Source organism: Gymnoscopelus braueri, assembly GCF_963280865.1.
Source record: "Gymnoscopelus braueri genome assembly, chromosome: 11".
In the NCBI taxonomy this organism is placed as follows: domain Eukaryota; kingdom Metazoa; phylum Chordata; class Actinopteri; order Myctophiformes; family Myctophidae; genus Gymnoscopelus; species Gymnoscopelus braueri.
The window spans coordinates 33,454,309-33,476,402 of record NC_137613.1 but is presented as its reverse complement, the minus strand read 5'-3'; the positions used below and the strand labels follow the sequence as shown (position 1 = coordinate 33,476,402).

The 22,094-nt window shown below is 43.5% G+C and overlaps 1 protein-coding gene across 1 annotated transcript in view; it reads right to left on the bottom strand.

Moving 5' to 3' along the window:
* The window catches only part of csmd2 (CUB and Sushi multiple domains 2), a gene marked incomplete at both ends in the record, with an annotated part of 387,232 nt that overhangs the window by 77,018 nt on the left and 288,120 nt on the right, over positions 1 to 22,094 (bottom strand). The window contains 7 exon segments of the mRNA XM_080442648.1: positions 1,958 to 2,076; positions 2,554 to 2,658; positions 3,344 to 3,440; positions 6,994 to 7,118; positions 10,013 to 10,216; positions 11,827 to 11,922; positions 19,219 to 19,332. Of these exon segments, the coding sequence (XP_080298774.1) occupies positions 1,958 to 2,076; positions 2,554 to 2,658; positions 3,344 to 3,440; positions 6,994 to 7,118; positions 10,013 to 10,216; positions 11,827 to 11,922; positions 19,219 to 19,332 (860 nt within the window).

Here is a 22,094-nt window from a genome sequence, read left to right as displayed (position 1 = left end):
GGAGCTAGACCTACACAAGCCAGAGGTTGTGTCTACTCTACATGGACCGCACAACCACTTAAACCCAGCATCCGCATTCTGGGGAAGACGTTAGCAGAAAAAGCAGATAGATTTGGCTATTTTCAGCGAAGATATTTAATGTAGAGCGAAAACAGAAAATACACTAGTATAAATCCCTGAGGGACTCCGGTCAAACCATATAGGGTTGAAGTGACTCATGTGTCTCGCCCATGGGTCCCCATTTACAATTGACACACCTGTCTTTGATTTGTTACTGTGCTGAGGAAGGCTCTACCGAAACGCCTTCTCATGCCGCCTGTACCTGTTTAAATAAAAGGTACCCAAAGGACATTTAAAGTGAGTGCTAATTAAATTAACTCTTCTGGACCGTGCACCTGGTAAAGAAACTACGTGTTGAAACTTGAGTCATGCTTGACGTTGGGAGTACTAGCCAAGTACATTTTGCACATATTGTATTTGCAATTCATCCTAGCTATTAGGGGCAGTAGGCAACTATTGAGCAGCGACGACATGGGGAGTGGTTGGGGATCAGTGTCATACTCAAGAACACTTCAACACTAAGTCTCTGGAGGAGCTGGGACTCGAACCGGGAACGTTCTCTTTCCCAGACAGCCGCTCTACCTCCCTAGCCACTACTGCCTGGGTAAAATATAATTGTGCTTATTATTTACTAGTGCTTTACCCGGTCCTACGATACTGACGTCAGTACCCGTGGTCAGAGTACTTAGTGCAGTACGTGTCATTCACAGGAACGACGGCTGTCATTTTTCTCTGAGTTGACTTTGTAGATAATTGTGCCGCACGTGCCAGTTCCAGAGAACCGCTGATCCGACTGACATCGCACACGCACTCCCTTGGGGCATCAGCGATACGCACTCCATGCGAGGGCAATTGGTTGGACGGTTCTTGAGATGCACGAAGGACACACGTACACACTCACTCACTCTTTGTGGAATTTATAGATAGATTGAGTTTGCTTACTTGTGTTTCGTTAGTACATTTCTCAAACTTTTTTTTCAACACAGTGAATGAATAATAAGAATGTAACATCAAAAGAACCATAACGGTGGCATGTTTAGCTCATTGTCTATAATAGACATTAATGCCAACCATCTTCCAAAAACATACTTGCATTCGTTTGAATTTTAAGTATGATATGAAAGTCAACTTCCTGAGATTTTAGAGAAGTGGATGTTATATAATATATATCAGTGCATTTTAAAGCATTTCAAAGTGCAGATTGATTTGAAATGTCTCGCCAAAATGTGTCCCTGGAGTGAAGATTGATTTATAAATTAAATGAAAAGATCCATGATTTATTAACTGTGCAATGATGTTCAGTCAACATTGACTCATTTATTCAGGTACCTTTGATAGCATTTTAATGACTTTGGAGAAAATGCAAACAAGCACAAAATCAAAAAAATAAATCCATTAATAGGCAAATGGCCTCTGTATAATATAGGGCCAAAGCTATGAATAGACAATGACACATATTGACGCCGGTATGGTCCTTTAATTGTTTGGCTTACTTTCTATCCTAAATAATTACAATGTAATTCATCTACGGGGTAAGAAAAACACGATGATAATTCTAGTGCTCAACCATGCGTTCAAGTGAGGATATAGTACATTTATTCGTCTGGGGGTTTGACGATTCTTTCACACTGGGTTTGAAGCTTCAATCGAAAAGTTCTGTAGACTTTTAACTGCAGCAAAAAGTAGGTCCCTGAAAACTTTTAGATTCGAGTTCAAAGAGGTTTTTGCTTGCTTGTGTGTCTATGTGCATGGTGTGTGCGTGCGTGGGTGCGTGGGTGCGTGCGAATGGGTGCATGCAGGCTGTAGACAGAAGTGCCTAACCCTGCCCTAGAGGTTGGCGTTAAGGGACTTGGTAATAGCTGTTAACCACAGTGTGGAGCGAGGTCATCGGTCTCACCTGTAGAGTGTATCCAGGCTCACACTGGAATGACACCACATTGTTCATTTGGAGACGCTCTCCCACCTTGATGCCGTTCATAGGAACCACTGGCTCTGGACAGTTAGTTAGCGACACCGCTGACAAAGTGAAAGAAAAAGAGAAGTGAAAATAATGCCCGTTAATGTCATCGAGGCATATATGTGGCAGGCACTGCATGTGACGAAGCTGTGTGTGTGTGTGTGTGTGGGTGGGTGGGTGGGTGTGTGTGTGTGTGTGTGTGTGGGTGTGTGTGTGTGGGTGTGTCTGTGTCTGTGTCTGTGTGTGTGTGTGTGTGTGTGTGTGTGTGTGCGTCTGTCTATCTATAACATCTATCATTGAATTTCAATAATTGTGTTGTGGCTAGTGGCTTAGCAGTGGGAGAGTGCCGTACAAAATAATGCACTAATGCATTGCCACTGTCAGTCACCTCTCTGTGCAATGGGACCATTAATGTCGAATACAGGCATGCTTGAACTTGCTCTTGTACAGAAACCTTTCAAATGACAAAGTGAGGCCATTTCAAATCAGACGTGAGGTTACATTATATGATGTAGTGTGAAGCACTTCACTCTTACTTTTGTACTCCAGTCTGAATCCAGCGGCAGATACACTGATGTCAGAGAAGAAATGGAGGTAGAGCTCGTTGGACGTGCTGTTGAGGAGAGCTGGGACTGTCGTTCCTGGTAGAGAAGAGTAATAGTGGTTTTAGTACTGAGCACTCTGACAATAAATATGCAGAAAATAATTCTCTAAATGGAGGAGAAAATGCACATTGACGGCCGACGAGCCGAAACACATTTTGTGTGAGCGTTCCTCTGTGTGTGTATGTGTGTGTGTGTGTGTTCTCAGAAGTGATCACATGGTTTTATATCTCTCATTGGTTGTTGAAGGTCCATAACACAGGTTTGTATACTCTCTCATCACTTTGCATTGGGGTAAAACTAACATTTTAAGTTCGGTCGAGTCAGAGACAAAATGAGAATGCTAGGTTAGTGTCCTCGCTATTAGAGAACCGTAAATTCTATAAACAAACGCTCAACACACAGGAATCTAACCTTTTTAAAAATGCAAATGAGTATTTGCCGGAAGCGGGGAGGACAACAAGCACAGAACGCAATTCACTGTGACCTGCCTTTTACGTACACCTGAAGCTCCACTTAGCATCGCTACAAGGCCAAACATGTGTACCAAACATCCTCCCCATTTACTGTAGTTAACAGCAATGTTTTGCAATTCTGTAGAAGCACTTTGACGTCAGTGGTGGAGGTGGAAAAAGTTGAAACTTCAACACGCACACACCCCCGCTGTATGCGTGCACACACACACACACCCACACACACACATACACTCACACCCCAGAGGTACCTGAGAAGCTTCCCAGCATGGTGTCGGTATTGTCCCCTCCATCAAACACCTCCAGGGAGTCCCAGTTCTGCTCCGTTACAAAGCTTATCACCTGGATCTGGGATGATGAGACGGGAGGGGGCGGAGGACGAGGATACGCACAGAGGGGAGGATGGAGAACAAAACACAGATGAAGGAGAAAGTAGAGAGGAAAAGAACAGAGTTAGGAAAAAAAAGTATCAGAGGAATATCGTACTGGAGGGAAATGGGAGTTATACGCAGTTTTGAGTCAGCGATGCGCTCACCCTTCACCAATTGTCTGCTACTGTACATCACCTTTTATTATATCAGCGTAATGTTATTTCAGCTATTATTTATCTCCGTCTCCACAAAAGCTTCGGTCTAACTATTAATGTTTGTTTTTCTACTTATGTCCCGCTAAACGGAGATATAACGAGACAAGCACACAAGACAGTGGATGTTAAAGTGAGAGAATGCGGAATGTAAACCATCATTCCACCATGTTTCACTCTTTCTATCTATCTCTTGTACATCTCTCTCTCTCTCTCTGTACTGTCTTCCTTTTTAAAACACTTGCTTGGGTGTCTGGCTTTGAAAATCTGAGATTTAGGATACAGAAACCCCCTGACGTGCTGGGAGGACCTCACCAACAGAAACAACAGACAACAACAGAGTCCACGAATCAAAACTGCTTGTTTTGAACACCGTAGGTAGAGAAACATGGCGTTCTTCATCTAGAATTCCTCGAACTTTGCTAAACCGCAAACTCCTCCGGTTTCTTTTCGGCCCGCAATATTCTTAAATATCTTCTCTCGCCCTCAACTTACCCATCTGTCCACAACCACCCTCTCTCTCTCCAATCCTCCTGTTCCATTCCTCCTCTCTCTCCTCCAACTTTGATGGTTATAGATCGGATACGAGCCAATTAAAAGGGTGGAGGGGGCCCGGCGAGTCCCGGGGAGATGAGGCAGATCACAGATTGATCTTTCATTAGGGAGCCCGCCGCAAAATGTGCCGGCAAGGCACCTCGCTCTTTTAACTTCTCTCCTGGATCGTGACACTCCAATCTAATGTGTCTGACTGTGCTAGCTGGTGGAGGGCAGGGAGGGAGGACAGTAGCAGGGAAACGGACAGACTGAGAGAGAGAGAGAGAGAGAGAGAGAGAGAGAGAGAGAGAGAGAGAGAGAGAGAGAGAGAGAGAGAGAGAGAGACTAATGAAGAGGAGGAATAGGAGGAGAGCTGGACTGCTGGTAGACGCTGAGCCAATGTGACAAGGTCTCTCCGGTTATCATTTCGCTGTTTGCGTGCACAGGTGGCAGAGAGACCATTGGTGCAGTGTGTGTTTGTGTGTGTGTGTGTGTGTGTGTGTACCTGTGTGTTGAGTTTGGCTGACAAACACGCGCTAACACACCATACATCACGGCCGAGCTGAACCTTGCCAGGAGTGTATGGATGTGAGTGTCAGTGAGTTGTGGTGTTTACTTTTCCCTGTGATTGCGTGTGTGTGTGTTTGTGTGTGTGTATCTGTGTGCACACGCGCACACGCACACACACACACACACACACACACACACACACACACACACACACACACACAGCTCTACCCTTCTCTCCTTCTTGCTCTGATTCCTTTCTACCCGGGACTGCGTTTCGGTGTGTAGCGTAGCGTGCCGATCAGGCCTGTGGGTCCCAAACCTGCCGTGTTTGACCTGCAAGGACAGTCAGCTGAGGTGGAGAGCTAATAGCTGAGGGACACCACTCAGGTCATTAGCCACAGTGGCTAAAGACTAAACCTACTGACTTTCCATCAGGCGGATCCGTGGGGACCTTGCCCCGGGGCCCACGGCGGAGCTCGTGTGTACATACATCAAAGAACACCGAAATATGCATAATAATTCATTCTCTGCACTGGGAAGCGACCAAAAGTAACGCTACATTTGTACACCGTCGTACCATGGTCTCGCGTGGGGGTGAAAATAGCCGATCTACAAGCTCACAACGTGTCACGATGCAACGCGTTGTGAGCTTGTGGAGTGGCTATTTTGTTTCCCCCCGCGTGACAACGTCTGAATCAGGCTTAAGGTATTCGAAGAGCCAATTATATGGATCTTTTCTGCGAGTCTGGGTAATATGAGTTGTAATTCTATAAACCCGCCTTAAATCAAATCTTGACTTTTAATGAGCCTCGTCCGCCGAGACAAAAGCTGGGCAGGACTGTCAAGGGCAAAGTACACTTATTCAAAATCAGTCCAATTTCTTTACTTCTTCTTCCCGCGTCGCCCATAACGACCCCACACTGTCCTGTACATGAGGGAACTGTAAATATGTTATCCCAGGTTGTAGCTATAGCGCCACTGATACCGCATGGCATGCTAGCGCTACTGTAAGCCGCCAGCTTATCACCAGACAAGAGCTTGTAGGTCAGGACCGTGAAGGGCTGCGGCTGGGGAGTCACAATTGCAGCTACATACAATTGGTCAATTCCCCCCCTCACAGTCTGAGAAGGGCTTTACCGGAGACTAAAGGGGCTTCTTAAGGGAGGGTCTCACAATGATGTATTGGTCTACAAGGACCCCAAGGTGAAATGGAGAGTCTGGTCATGGCATTCGATTGGTGGTTAAAAGGAAGGAGGACTGAATGAACACAGTTGTAGTTGTTGGCCTCACATTGTAGCCAACTTTAGATTTTTTGATAACAATCACATTCTTTCATATGATCAGATAGTGGTTTTGGGGAAAACATATATAATCACACATTTATAAGACCAGATCAGTTTGTTAAACAAAATGTATTTTTGTCTAAATATCCACAGGTTGACAAACTAGACATTTCATATAGTGTAAATGTCCATAGACATTCTACCTGGAAATACTGCCAGTGCAGCTGCTCAGTGGCTAACAGTATATAAGACTGTGGTTGTACTGGTCAGCTCCCAGGTTTTAATGTGTGTCTGTGCGTTTCTATGTGCAGGGCGAAAATGAGCACTTGTGCTCAGCTACTACCCTGGGTAAATAAAGAAGAAAAAAATAATTTGCTTGTGGTGATGGCTTGATGATTCGGTCTATTAACACATCGACCGCCAGAGGTTAATCTCATAATGTACTCACCAGTGCCAAGGTGTTTTTGTTGTTTTTTTGTTTTTTTCATGTCGCCATAGATCTTGTTAAAATCCTTAAGATTGAGATTGAGCCGGTCTGTTTACATCCGCGAGATCTCCCTGTATCTCCCAGTGAAGATCGCGTGTCAAACGGGGCATCCATGTTTGAGTTAGAGCGGATTACGTTAAACAGTGAAATGCGAGGAGAAAAAACTACAGGAAGAGAATTGAGTTTCAGTTTCGTCTGTAGAACGAGGGCGGACGTGATCGTCAAAACCGGATCCCAAATAATTCCGTTTCCGGTCATCAAACCGGAAACGGAAGTGGATCAAAAAAATTCCGAAAGTGCACCCGGACCGCGCATGCGCGAAAAGACCGCAGCCCGTAGGGCTACGGTCTCGGCGCTTAACAGTTGGATTTAACGGACCGTAGGACTACGTTCTTGGCGGTTAATGTGTTAATAAGTAACCTTCTGTCATTGCTTATCCAACATGATGGACTTATATAGACAACATACTGTACTAGATTCTGGTATTAACTCAAAGAGTCCAACCTGGATTCCGGATCCTTCAGGAACAGTGATCTTCCAGACACAGTTGAGGCTGTTGAGGTACGGCTCGGGAAACCCAGGCGACAAGATGGTTCCCGTCCGTTGGGTGAGATTCCCTCCGCATGGCACTGCAGGGGAGGAGGACAGGAAGGCTCTGGTCAGTGGATTTGTGAAAAATCATACATGAGGCACACAGGCACATGTCAAGTGATTGATTGATGAATACTTTATTAACAGTTTGCAAGAAAGGTACAGTGGTACAGATTTATAAAAAAGGATGCTAAAAGGATAACCCCCAAAAAAGCCCAGGGCTTATTTCCATTGAGGTCCTGTGTATTCAATTCATCGAGACATTTAAAGACAAACAATAATATATTGGGGGGGGGGGGGTCATTTCCGGTGATAAGCTTAGACTTTTTACAGGGGGCTGAAGGTGCTCTTTTCATGAGTCACGAGTGCCATTTCAGCAACTTATAGAGGGGTGCAAAGTGGGACTGGACCATTTATTGTTTAGCTTTTTCCATTTTTTCTTCTGTCTTTATTTGTGAATATAAAACCAGGCATGCAGGCTGGAAAGAGGAAAGAAAGAAAACAATGGTTCATCATTAACATATTTGTCATCACTAGACAGTGCTGGCCTAGTCAATAGAGGAGACAGAACAGTTGAGTAATTAACCCTCGTAGGGTCCTCGGGTCCTTTTGACCCGGTTTAACATTTTCAACATGAATTAAAAGTATGTAAACATTTTTTGTTCTCTATGAAACTTCTTCTATTTGCCTTATTTACTGTACTAAACATGTGATATGAAAATGAAAATTTTCATTTTCATGAAAATAAAAATTTTCACACAGTGTGTGACTAAAACACGAAGACCCTACGACGGTTAAAGACAATCACTATGATAAGCAGCCAATGTGTGGGATGTGGTTACATACTGAATGTGCATTTGTTTTCATGTCAAAGAAGTTGAGGTGTGGGATGTGGTTATATACTGAATGTGCATTTGTTTTCATGTGAAATAAGTTGAGGTGTGGGATGTGGTTACATACTGAATGTACATTTGTTTTCATGTGAAAGAAGTTGAGGTGTGGGATGTGGTTACATACTGAATGTACATTTGTTTTCATGTGAAAGAAGTTGAGGTGTGGGATGTGGTTACATACTGAATGTGCATTTGTTTTCATGTGAAAGAAGTTGAGGTGTGGGATGTGGTTATATACTGAATGTGCATTTGTTTTCATGTGAAAGAAGTTGAGGTGTGGTATGTGGTTACATACTGAATGTGCATTTGTTTTCATGTGAAAGAAGTTGAGGTGTGGGATGTGGTTACATACTGAATGTGCATTTGTTTTCATGTGAAAGAAGTTGAAGTGTGGGATGTGGTTACATACTGAATGTGCATTTGTTTTCATGTGAAAGAAGTTGAGGTGTGGGATGTGGTTACATACTGAATGTGCGTCTTCTTGTGTGTCGCTCTCCATGGTGCTGAATGTGTGGGCTATGGTTATATAGTGAATGTGTCACTCTCCGTGGTGCTGAATGTGAGGGCTATGGTTATATAGTGAATGTGTCGCTCTCCATGGTGCTGAATAGCAGCAAGCTGCCAGATGAATGTAAAGTCTATTCATTGCATAGGTCAATAAAGTAGCATGCATGTCACAGGTGATCAAAAGAGTACTTTTTATTTATATCTCTGCTGTCCGGCAGGAACCAGCCAACTCCAAAATGTTCATTTTTCAGGAAATGAAAAAAAGTGGAGTTAGGAGGTTTTTTGTTCATCATTGATAAGAACAGCTGAATGGACCTCCAAGCTCACAATGAGGTTTGGAGGTCAAAAGGGGGTGGAGCCTGGAGTCAGCTAAACCAGCTAACTACGGTGGAGTTAGCTGGTTTAGCAGATAGTTTGAGGATCCAATGGAGTTAGCTGGTTTTGTCAGAAGCACTTTTTAATGCTTTTCATTGGTTCAATGGCCCTGATTTATGGAAAAAAATGCAAAAGCATCAAAATGGAGTTAGCTGGTTTCTGCCGGACAGCAACAAATTTTATTATTTATAATTCTACCACCACTTAATACAAACAATCCTAAAGTGCGAATAAACATCTTTCAAAAGGCAGAGCAGCTGTAGCAGAGGACGTTACATCCTTGACCTGAATGTCACACCCCCTGGTAGTTTCATCACACCGGTGTGCTGATATGTTCCAAATGTTTAATTCCTTGAAGTAAATTAGAGGCTATATTTGTGTGAGGATACTTTTGAGCCATTTATTTCTGTGATACAATATTTGGTCTACCCAGAGACTGTATCACCCAATTTACGCCTATACTCAGAGAATGTAAAAGTGGACTCTCATGGGCGAGTTATACCAACACTCCAGATTTTATTGTTTACATAGAGAGAAGACTAATAGTGTGCAGTGCATACTCGTGCGCACACAAACTGGCACTAACAAGTGGGCACAAAGCCATCCACGCACCGACACAGAACCACCCACCCTGCAGCTCAGCTGCCAAACAGTGGACACGAATATGTGTGTGTGCCACACACATACGCAGGCACGCACTTACGCAGGCACGCACACGCACGCACAGACAGCGTGAGACGGTGCTTACAATCTTAAAACCATGTCTTCCCTTCTTGTTCTGCTGGATGCACATCTGGTGACAGCACTGGATCACATAGGTGAGCATCTGCTCAACTGTATGGTGCGTGTGCGAGTGTGTGTGCGCGTGTGTGTGTGTGTGTGTGTGTGAGCGCGTTCATGTGTGTGTGCATAACCCCCGATAGTGTGTTTGCCACCTGTGCGTCGCATGGTTGAGTTTCGCTGTACCGCTGCAGGCAATGTCTGGCAGCCTACATCTGTCTAGTTAGACACTCCACACATTGGGAATGTGACAAAGACAAATGGAAAATGACACACGGAAATATATAGAAACACGCAGAGATAGGACAAACGCTTCATACGAATGTGTGTGTGAGAGTGTGTGTGTGTGTGTGTGCCCTGTCCTCCAAACGTCCTACCTATACAGCTGGGGATGGTGCTGTTCCACTGTGCCAGGGCGTTGGGTACAGTCAGACACTCGATGGCGCCGGAGCCCTCCAGCACGTAGCCCGGGCTGCACTCGAAGCGGATCGCGGCGCCCACGGCAAAGTTGTTGCCCATGCGGCGTCCGTTGCGGGGCTCGGGGACAGAGCTGCACTGCGTGGCGCTGGTCCTTGGCACGGCTAAGCGGGGGAGAACGCAAGAGGAAAGGGAGGGAGGGAGACGGAGAAAAAAACGAATGGGCGGTTAGAGTACAAAAGAGGACAACGTGCAACCTTCAGCACTAACTTTAGATGATCAATAAATTGACTTTTAAGAAGGAAAAAAACAGTGTTGTCACGATTGCTGTTTGCTCGCAAATGTATCTAAAGAGGATATTCAGCTCTTTTTTCTAATGGTTTTGAGTTGCTGTTTTTGTGTTTAAAAAAACGTAAATTATTCATTAAACTTTCTGAATACGGTAGCTGCATTGGCCTTTGGATATCTATAGCGAATGTGATTTCTGGTGCACTGTTCAGGGAGCATGAAAACAAAATAAAAACAACGGGAGAAGGCGAGCAGAACGAATCAACATGGAACTTTTGTTACAACTTTTGAACAACTTCTGCTTACAGTACATTGTAAAATCAATAACAGCAATTTAATTCTGTAAGCCTATAAAATGTGGTTCCATTTTGTTCCATTAATGGTCCATTAACTCATTCAGTGCCACTCGACGTCTAAGATGTCCGTTGTATCATAAGCCCTGTGCCACTGGACATCTAAGACGTTAAAAAAAAGAAGAAAATGTTCAGAACCCAAGATATCATGATTTTACAATGTTCTGCTCCATTCACTTCTTGTTTAACTTCTTACTGAAAAAGGCTGTATCTCGGCTCCTAAGCACTTTTTTTTTACAAAACACTTTTTTCTGCCAAACTGCCAGAAATAAGTCAGGCACTGAATGAGTTAAGGACCTGTAAGGGTCCAAATCCTTAACGCAGAGGGTACAAATAGAACCAACGATGCTGTTCCATTTAGTTCCATTTGTGAAATTAACACTCAGGATTTTAGGATTTCACGATACACAGAATGCACACACACACACACACACACACACACACACACACACACACACACACACACACACACACACACACACACACACACACACACACACACACACACACACACACACACACACACACACACACACACACACACACACACACACACACACACACACACACACACACACACACACACACGTTCTCTACATGCACATCTGGTGACAGCACTGGAGCACACAGTTGAGCATCTGCTGCAACTGTATGCTGTGTGTGTGTGTGTGTGTGTGTGTGTAACCCCTCACTAGTGTGTTTGCCACCTGTGTTTCGCATGGTTGAATTTCAGTGTACCGCTGCAGGCACTGTCTGGCAGCCTACATCTGTCTGGGAGTGGCTAGTACACCCACATACAGTATGCATGCGTGCACAAACACAAGCACATGCACGCACAAGCGTGTGCGCGCGCACACGCACACACGCACACACACACACACACACACACACACACACACACAGTAGCTGAGGGTGAAGAATGTTACAGAGGAATTTGAGATGATGAGAGGGAGAACTCAAAAGTAACAAAGCAGAAGTCTGTGTGTGTGTGTGTGTGTGTGTGTGTGTGTGTGTGTGTGTGTGTGTGTGTGTGTGTGTGTGTGTGTGTGTGTGTGTGTGTGTGTGTGTGTGTGTGTGTGTGTGTGTGTACGCCTGCCTGTGTGTGTCTCTGTGTCTATGCGTGCGTGTCTCACCCTGATAAACCAGATGGAATCCTTTGGAGCTGGCTTGACCTTTGGAGGTGAAGCGAATCAGGACCTGGTTGGTGGTTGCCAGGGGCAATGACTCACCTATAAAGGGGAAATAAAAGTTACACCAGAGTTTGTAATTATAATTGATTTCTTTGAAGCAACATGTTGCCTTGGTAGATAACAAGGCCAACGGCTATGTACTGACCACTTTCTGACACCACAGTGTTCATCTGGGAGTCCATTTGCTGCCTTCAAGTTCGCTTTTTTGTTATTAGTTTTCATTTAATTAAATGGTATTTTGGCATGCATCCCAGAACACTCCACTGTCCCTTTTCAAGTTCCATTCGGAATGTTTCTATTTGGATTGTTGATTTCCTTTCAGACAGACACCATCCCTATGGGGCAGCCGTAGCCGAGTGGGTAGAGAGGCCATCTATAGGAATCGGAGGTTTTCATGGACCGTACAGGTTTCGGTTCATGTTTGATTATGGTCAATCAGGACTGGCTCTGTTCAGATTCTAGCACCTTGGGTCCCAGATCTATTTATAACTATGTGTATTACCCGAGTACGAGACGACCAGTACTCAGCGCTGATCTGGAGAGAAAACCACGAAGACTGATGCATGACGATTATGCTGACCTAGAATCAGTTTAAAATAAGGCGGAGGAAAGGATGAGCTACGCATGCATGCAAGGCTGCCAACTGGCTGAGTTTAGTGACTTGGGAGAGCATACCTAAATGGGAACAAAGGTGCGTGCACAGTGCACAATCATAGATTCCTTATTCATGGAGGGGATTTAATGTAATTGTTTCTTATTGTAGGCTGCTGTGTAGCTGCTAGATTCCATTATGGACTAGCCTCTAACTGGCATCTATTGGACAGCAATTGTAATTATTAGGTTTCGGGTCCATATAGTATCAGAAAATCGGATCCCAGAATGACTTTCACCGATCCAATTAGGGTTTGGGTCCAAAACATGTCGAAACTAATCTTATCTCGGGTTCATTAGGGTTCGGTCCGTCTTTTTGGACCCTTGAAGAGTTCTAATTCAGTTCAACCCTTGGCTCGCCCACTGTACGTGTGGCCCTGAGCACTGACACTTAACCTATGACAGCTCCCACCTGTGCGCTCATTAGAGCCATCTGAGCAGCCATCAGCTGCTTGAAGTTGTAAAAGCAATTTCCCCTCCCCCAGGGACCAGAAAATACCCCCCTTACTCCCCCATCCACAATGTTGTTACATCTAAAAGAAAGGAGGTTTCAAAGATATTCCGGTGCTGTGGAAAGATTATCATGCTTTGCTGTGACGGTCAAAAGAAAAGAAGAAAACATTGTGGAAGTGGAGGATTTTGATGCTGTCGGTAATGATTTCTCAGTTCAACTTACTGCATAACACCCATGTGCCTCACCATGAAGCCCGATTTATACATCATCATATGACGCTGTCGCGCAGCAAAAATAGCCGATCTACAAGCTCACACAATCCATTGCGATGTGACACTTTGTGAGCTTGCAGATCGGCTATTTTTGGCGAGCATGAATTAAGCGTCGCCGTTCTACATGGGTGTGTGGTTGGAAACCTGCTAATGACTAGTCTGACAGCGCAAAGCGGATGAGCTCAGTGGGAAAAGGTCGATACAGACCTGTCGTCAAATGTGGAAATCACCTCCAGACGCTACATTTTAATTGGGTAGATGCTTACTTTATTCATCCTCAAGGGGACATTAAGGTGTTACGGCAGCTCATTTCACTGACAACAACAACAAAATAAGTGACAAGTAGGCTAGGATAACAAACGAAGTGACACTATAATAGAAATCAGAAGAGACATCTGTAACATTATATAGAGTAAGAACAGTCCAGAAGTTAAAACAGGGAACCAACCCGATCCGGTTCGTGCCAAACATTCAAAGGACCATGTCAGCGTCATTACAGCGTCATATCTGCTGCCACTCTTATTTCTTTGAACCCATTAACACCTGAAGCAGATTCTAAAAATGTCTTCTAAATCCTAACAGTTTTCTAAAAAACCTATGTTTCTATGTCAGTCGTTCTCAATCTTTTTCATGTCAAGGACCCCCAAAATTATATGTATTTGGCCGCGGACCCCCATCTCAAAATATGTTGTTCCAGGGACCTCCCAGAAGCAAAGATTTGAGTTAAAATGTTCGTTTAAAAAATAGATATATTTAAAGATTTGCACAAATTTTCACGATATTTCAAAAATAGCCAAAGTATAAAATAATGGTTAAAGTGGTTACACAGATGCGTTCCCGGTCTTAATGGGTTAAAACACAACTAAAGACCTTTCTGTTTGCCGCTGCCTTTGATTGATTTTTTTTTTCTTTTCTCTTCATCACTGTAACTGTATCTATTCATGTTTTACTTCTTTTGATTTAAGCATCCTAATGTCATTTTATAATTTTTATAATTGTGTTTCCTTTGCTTGATGTTCTGTGTAAAGCACATTGAATTGCCTTGCTGTTGAAATGTGCTATACAAATAAAATGACCTTACCTTGCGCCATTACATTACATTCAATATCTGTTCATGGCTTTGGCCACTGTTTTATTGTTGACATTTTCTCAAAGTCATCTTTTCTCCGGGGAATATTTTCTGCTGGACGTTTTAACCGATAACACAACGTTGACATAAAAAGTAACAATGCAAAAAAAATAATATGAAACACAATTCTGTGTGTTGGATAATCTATTCTTCAGTAAGGTTCAAGTCTCTGCAAGTTGACTTTCATACTGTTAACTGAAAAATATATAGTTTTACTTTCCGTCATGTCAAGTAAACCATGAGTCTTAGTCAATGGGCTAAAACATGCCAGAAAAGCCATGGTCATTATACCACTGGTTCTCAACATCAGGGGACCTTGAGAGGGTGCCAGGGGGTCCCCAGCTAAATGATTGACAGTTAAGAACCAAATGGACTCTTACGGGTCTGTAACTAGTGTACAAGTGGATGTGCACACTTTCACAGTTAAATTACACTAACACTGGGGATTGTATAGTGTGGATTGGGGTCCCAGAGTCCCCAGAATGTATGTCAAACTGGGGGTACGTGAAATTAAAACGTTTGAGAATCACTGCTTTATAGTTAATCCTTAACATGGCTTAATATAGAAACAGCATATTTATAAGTGGTGGTACTACTGCTGTCATATCCTTCTATCTTAGCCCCTTTGATGGATTTACTGTCATGAAAACATAGCTAGTTATTACTGAGACAGAACATGACACAAAGTGGCAGCATATTGGCGTTGTTGGGCAGAAATGTTGTATCACCATTATTTATCTTTTTACATGCCGTAAACCATTTTGTACTTGTTGCACAAAAGTAGAAAAAATAGTGAAGATCTGCTATTTTGGGAAATTCTTGAAAATGCTCATCTACAGTATGCCCAAAAATGTGCATTTGACTCCATATGTGCATTTGACGGGGGGCCCCTGGGGGCCCCAAGGGCCGTGGTGGTCCACCAACCCACCCAACCACCCATTAGGCAATTTTAATATAGGATTTAATCAAAAGTATAATCAAGAGCTCGAGACTAATAATAACTACATTGGATCCACTGGAACAAAGGTTCCTTTTCCCATTTGGTTGCCACCCAAAAGCGACAATATTTAACATTGCTCTCTCTCTCTCTCTCTCTCTCTCAGTGTGCTGATTGTCGCTCTGCAGTGTCTCATTACTCTGTGCCTGCTCACTGTCACAGTGTTGCCTTTGTATAACCCCACAGGCAACATCTGTGAGCGTGTTTGTGTGTGTGAGTGTGCGTGTGTGTGTGTGTGTGTGTGCGCACGCACCAAAATGTGCACCCGTCAGTCCCTTTACATTTACGCGCGGCGTGCCCTTGAGCAACCCTGTCAACAGTTTGTTTCCGTCAGTGTCCTGAGCGAACTCGGACGGCACAGTCGATCCGCACGCCCGTCGCCGTCGATTTACTCACGGTTTCGCCGCGGGGGCCGCGAGGCATGCTGGGTAGTTTATTAGAGGAAGCCGTTGCTGCGTTGCTGTCGTGGCGACGGTGTTTCATAATGCCTGAGTGGGCAGCTATTAATCCAGACAGAACAAACAAGGTGTGTCAGCAGGCGACTCCGTATGAATGATCCAACAGGGGACAGCCATGCCGTGAAAAATGTACAAACAAGCGTGTAATACGTGATGAGCTGAGACAAGCTCTCAGTTTGCGCTTGAATACTTTGGGGCCGTAGCTGACTGGGTAGAGAGGCCGCCTGGTAATCAGAAGGTAACCGGTTCGCCTCCCTTTCGGCCCATGGCTATGTGTCCAAGTGTCCCTGTCCCTGAGCAAGACACTCAGTATAGTATACTAGGGCTGTCACAATTACAAATTTAAGTTGACGATTAATTGGCACCCAAATAATTGCGATTAACGATTTCATTGTGTGTGTTTGTTTGGCATTGAACATTGGAACATATGTGGATAAAGATATATTTTTGTTTGCCCTTTAGGCTTCCTAATCAAAAATTGCACATGGCAGATATGACAAATAACTTGAATTATACAAAGAAATTATTGACATATTTAATAATTGTATACATGTAAAAATAACAGAAATCGCTGATGTACAAGCTTGTAGATCAGCTATTTCTGTTATTTTTTGGGGGGGAAATGTGAAATTTTTTGGAAAACTTAAATTAGTTTTGCCTTTACTGACATGCCCAGAATCAGGACATCCGGTTTCACGTGTTTAAGGTTTGTATATTTAGAAACACACTGTACAAAAACACAAATGTAATTTCTAGTTATCTATCGTTTCATCTTATTGCTGCATGTTACAGGAGAGAGAGCTACTTGTTAACTGTATCAAATCTCTGAAGTTCATGTAAGCTCACTTTTCAATGGCAGGTCTGGTTCACACAGTCAGCAGGTTAGGTCCCACTGCTCAAGGACATTTTGGGGTTTTGAGGTACTTTGACAAATTACAACGGCACAATCTTTCTAAAGCAGACCTATCCTCTCTGTACTTGAACATGGATTAAGTAAAGTGGGGATTGGGGATTATATACTTTGGAAACCGTATTTTACACTTTGCAAATGAGTGTATTGCATTTATCTGGGAGTACGGTGACAGCGTAACACAGATAATATGAAGTGCACTGATGTTAACCGGAGAGGTGGTCAAATTGAATTGAAGTTGAATGAAAATTGACTTTCTAATCACATTTTAAATGAGGACCAAGTTAGTAACAAAGGGCTTGGGTTGAAATCAATTTAGAAATTAGCATTTAGATAAGTCTCCTTGATTTCTCTATTCACTCTTTTTGTACCATGTCACCCGCCCACTGTTATCTTTCCTGCACTTTAGTCATCCATTTATTCAACTCGTTTCTTTCCTCCAATTTCCACGTGTTTATCTACGCTGCCGCTGTTTAATTCCGCAACCATTACCTTTCACTTTTCTGCGAAAAGGAGCGATTCGTCTCGCCAGCCACGCCAGACGGAACAGACCCGATGATGAAAACAATGCAGAGAGGAGTGAAGTTCAATATTCCCTCAGTGCTTGCTTGGTGTATTAGCTAGCATAATTACTCCACGCCATCATGGCGGGGAGTAATTATGCAGCGCCATGCACCACCTAAATTTGACGTCCTGACGTGAAAATAACTTGTCTATTGTACTTGTGTGGGTGAAAACCCCTGTTCTATATTTTGTGTCAGGTGATATGCGTGTGTGCATATATGCATATTTATATATGTATAATGTATGTGCTGATGATGTGTGGTACACATTAACCATTTTCATGCATAATTCATGTTGTATTCATAAATTGTATGCATGCGTGCATATGTTTATGTGTGTGTACGTGGTGTGTGTGAGCATGTGTGTGTGAGCATGTGTGTGTGTGTGTGTGTGTGTGTGTGTGTGTGTGTCCGTGCGTGCGTTCATGCATGTGTGTGTGTGGGTGTGTGTGGGTGTGTGTGTGTGTGTGTGGGAGGGGGGGCGGGGGTGGGTACGTACTAACACTCCTCTTTCGTCACCCTCCCACAATGTCCATTCTGTTGTTTGCGGTGCCTGGTTGTAGAACACTAAGCTAAGCTGTCTACCCGTAATACTGTATATCTCCTTGTTTATTGTCCTGCTCAAGGGATGTTCTTAGACTGCCCTGAACTCAAACCAAAGTAATCATCTTGCTTTTGTGGCCCACGTAGGCTGAGGCCAGGCTAGACGAGAAAGCAACCAAAAAAAATACCTGCACACCCTCTCGCTCACCCCCTGCATCCATGGACAGTTCAGTACTCCCATTCAAGTTGTCCGTTTTGTGAAACCTCTCAATTAACCTGCCGCCGCCTTTCAATTCCCGTGCCATTCCTTTCAATCTCATACAGAACACCCCGCTTTTCAACTGGACTGCCTGCATTTCCTTTTTTTATTCCATAGCCCTCCAACAAACTTTGTAACATTTTTGCACTCTCTAAGTTAAATCACAGTTATTTACAGTGAAAAACCTTTTCTCTCATCAAATTCTTTACCGGCACTGTGTACGAGTGCAAGCGTGCACACGTGGGTGTCTGAACATAAACGTACCTCTGTGTCAATACATGTGTATTGTATTGGTTGCAAGAGCCATCACGTTCACCTGCAATGCCAATGCGGATTTACTGTACATGTACATGTGCATTTTACTTGACGTTCGTGTGCGTGTGCGTGCGTGCGTGTTTGGAGCCAGTCGGTCTGTATGTTACCCCAGTGCCTCTTTAGTGGTTGTTGTCTCCATTGACTCCTGTTCATAGCTCTCAGGGGCCCACCTACCACCACAGCAGCTCTGCCCGTGTCAGCACTTTGCCTAGAGGTTTAACAGTGACCCTACAATGGGGGTCTGGCTCAAACAACACTTTATTTAGCCTCCTGTCATGTTTGAAAAACAATGGAAGATCGAAGATGATAGCTAAATCACACTCGTCCCTCTGGATCCTGCCGTTTGCTGCTGATGAACACAGCAGTAGTACACGTGCTGTTTCATGCAAATGTAAATGGTCCCTTGTTGTATTTCAATATCCTTCTGTCTTTTTGTGCATTTGTGCGTGTGTGTGCGCTCGCGTGCGTGCGGGAGTTCAGGGCTGCTGATAAAAACTCCTGGCGCTCTGCAGTAAACAACGCTCCCGTGAAGCTTAACAACATCAAGCAGACGGCTGCAATGCACAAACGTGCTCGTCGAAAGGGTGCTACATCCGCCCAGACCTCTCTCAGGCCAGGAGTTCAAGTGCACCAGATGCAAAAGATATGTCGGTCAAGCTTTGGCTTATATGGACATCAACGTGTCTGCCTCAAAGCAAAGGGAAAGTACCCCGAACTCTAAACTCCTCCTATGATCTTCGCAAGCAAAGCACCAGCCATTGTGTGTGTGTGTTTGTGTGTTTACCTGTGTGTGCTCCAGACAGGGAGCTCAGTACCCGGGCGTGCTGCGTCGCACCGTCGTACACCTCTACCACGTCGTTCAAAGCCGTCTGGAAGAAGGTAAACTGGCTGAACACCACTGAAGGAGAAAAACAAAAAGAGGGTCAAAACATGGGCCGTAGGAAGAACTGTGAAGAAAAACCTGAAAAAAATGTACGCATATGATCTGCTGAAGTGATATGCCCCAAAGTAATTGTTAGTTAATGGACATAGAATCCCTGTATACTAATGTCCCCATTCAAGGGCGCCTTGCGGCAGCTGAGTTTTTCTTGTATGCACATGAACCGAGTACCTTGTAGCCTCTTTCACCTAGCATAGTGTGTCTGGCTGCCAGCTCATTTGCAAAGTTCTTCAAAAGAAAAGCTTTGTGCTCATCTGGCCAAGCAGCTTTCTTAGTATCTGTGCACTGAAATGTTTTCCTGACATCTTCGACAGAAATGACAATTCTGTCTAAGGTTGCAGGTAAAACAGTTTAAAGTATTTGATGCCCTTACCAGAGTTATCTATCTCTAGTGATGGAGTTGGTGCTGATGGAGTTGGTGCTGACCAATAATTATTTTATGTTTGGGAATGACTTCTTCCTACAGGTGTCTGGAGCCAGCATGGGATCAAAAATGTCCCCCGGTTTCGCCTCTCTGTTTGTCGGTCTGTTGGAGCATGCATGTCCTCATATTGAACCCTTTTCTTCAATACGTTGTGTCTTACAAGAGATACATAGATGACATCTTCTTCATTTGGACTTCCACAGAGGCCAAATTAAAATAATTCCATCGCTTAACTTTATGAATACACAAAATGCACACTTGAGATTCACCATGGCCTTTGATTCATCTAAGATGAACTTTCTAGATGTACTTATCATTCATAAGCAAGGCTCCCTCAGTACTAATCTATACAGAATACCCATGGATAGAAACTCTTGGTTACATGGGTATTCATACCATCCGACACATGCTCTTCTCCTGAAACGTGAATTGTTTTGGATACATGCTCTTAACACCATGTCACCTGAAGGCCTTAATGAAGACATCCGCCCCTTTTTATGACAGTTCTGGTCAGTTGAGGTATGTGGGATGTGCATGTCTGTCTTCTTTTTCATTCGGCCTCAAGAAATACACATGATAGCAGTGTCCACTTCCCAAAGAGCATTTACAACCCACTTCAGTCAAAATATAAGCCTTCAAGCAAAAAGATAATAGCACAGGAGATGACAGCACTACCAAGGACTGCTATAGCGCAGCAAAGACCAGCCACTCCATTCAAATGGAGTGGCTGGTGATGGCCTGACGTTAACTTGAAAGACTCAACCAATCACAGGCAATCTATATTGCTTTCAAGGTTTTCAAGCGTCTACTATTTCAACCTCCTGCTGCTATTGTTCGAGAACATTCAGCCCTTTCAGAACCAATAACCTCTGAAACAAATTAGGCACATAATTATGATCTGCTCAAGTAATAACCCCCAAAATGCCCTCTAAAAATATAGATGATGACAGTGTCCACTTCCCGAAGAACATCATAACCCACTTCAGTGAGAAATATAAGGCTTCAAGCATAAAAGATAATAGTGCAGGAGATGACAGTGCTACCAAGGAGTGCCATTGCACAGCAAAGATCAACGACTCCACTCAAATGTGACTAATTAAGTTGAAAGGCTCAGGCATTCACACACAATCTATGCTGCTTTCAAGCTTTTCGAGCAACTACTGTGTCAACCTCCTGCTACTGTTGCTTGAACACAGATCAGCCCTTTAAGGACTAATAACATCTGTACTTCTCAGTACATTATGCTCGGTTTACTTTGTGTGTGTAAGGTTTAAGTGAAACAGGCCTCTTTCCTTATAAATAATGATTGATGGATATTATTATCTTGTGTTTTTTTTTTTTAAATACTGTTTATTTACTGTACTGTATGTGTTACAAAGCGGTATTTCTGTGAACACATCTAATAGCTCATTCAAAATTCTGTCTTTGACGTGCAAAATGTAAATAGAGATCTTTTTAAACACTTCTCCAATTAGTAAAAACTGCTTCACAAGAACAATGCTTCACTAGACTAAAGGACATTAGCTGATTTTTACATGCGTGGATTACACAGCTTATTAAGAAACAAAATACACAGGCGAGGGATGCTTGCACATTTTAATCACATTGGGTGGTCTATTTTGATTAATGAAAAACAGAGATAGTACCAAGATTGTGGCACGGTCTTTAAATGTTGTTTGCATGTCATCAGACGTCTCGCAACATTCTGTGCGAAGTCTGAGATGAGCCCTGAAAACAATGATTTGGTCCTGTGGATTACTGGCCTCTGTGGACCATGTCTGTCAACAACACACATGGACAAGTGTGGCCATGTCGAACTAACAGGAGAATGAGATGAGGAAGGAGAGAGGGCATTTGGAATCACCTACCTACTGTATGGTGGTGATTCAATCAAGCCACCCCTTCCATTTATCGTTCTTAGAAACCTACAAACTACAAGTTACTGTAATGGATTTGTGAGCCGTCTTTGCTATTCTTCACGGAGAGCTGGGTACAACTAGGGGACGCTGTGTACAGTACATAAATGATCTATTGCACTCAGTAAATCTAAGATCTGTGATCCCAATGTAGATCGACTATTTCATATTTTTATTTTTATTATTGGGAGCACTTTTGCAAACTTTTGGACATGCCCAAAATAGGGACACCAGCATGAAAGCGTAACCACTTTCACAATATGTTGATATTGTCTTACCTAACCTGGTCCCGTGAGGAAAGACAATATTCTGTGTCTCAAGTGTCTTGTAATATTAAACGTGTCTAAGTGTAAGCCACCCATACTCAATTCTGAGCACTG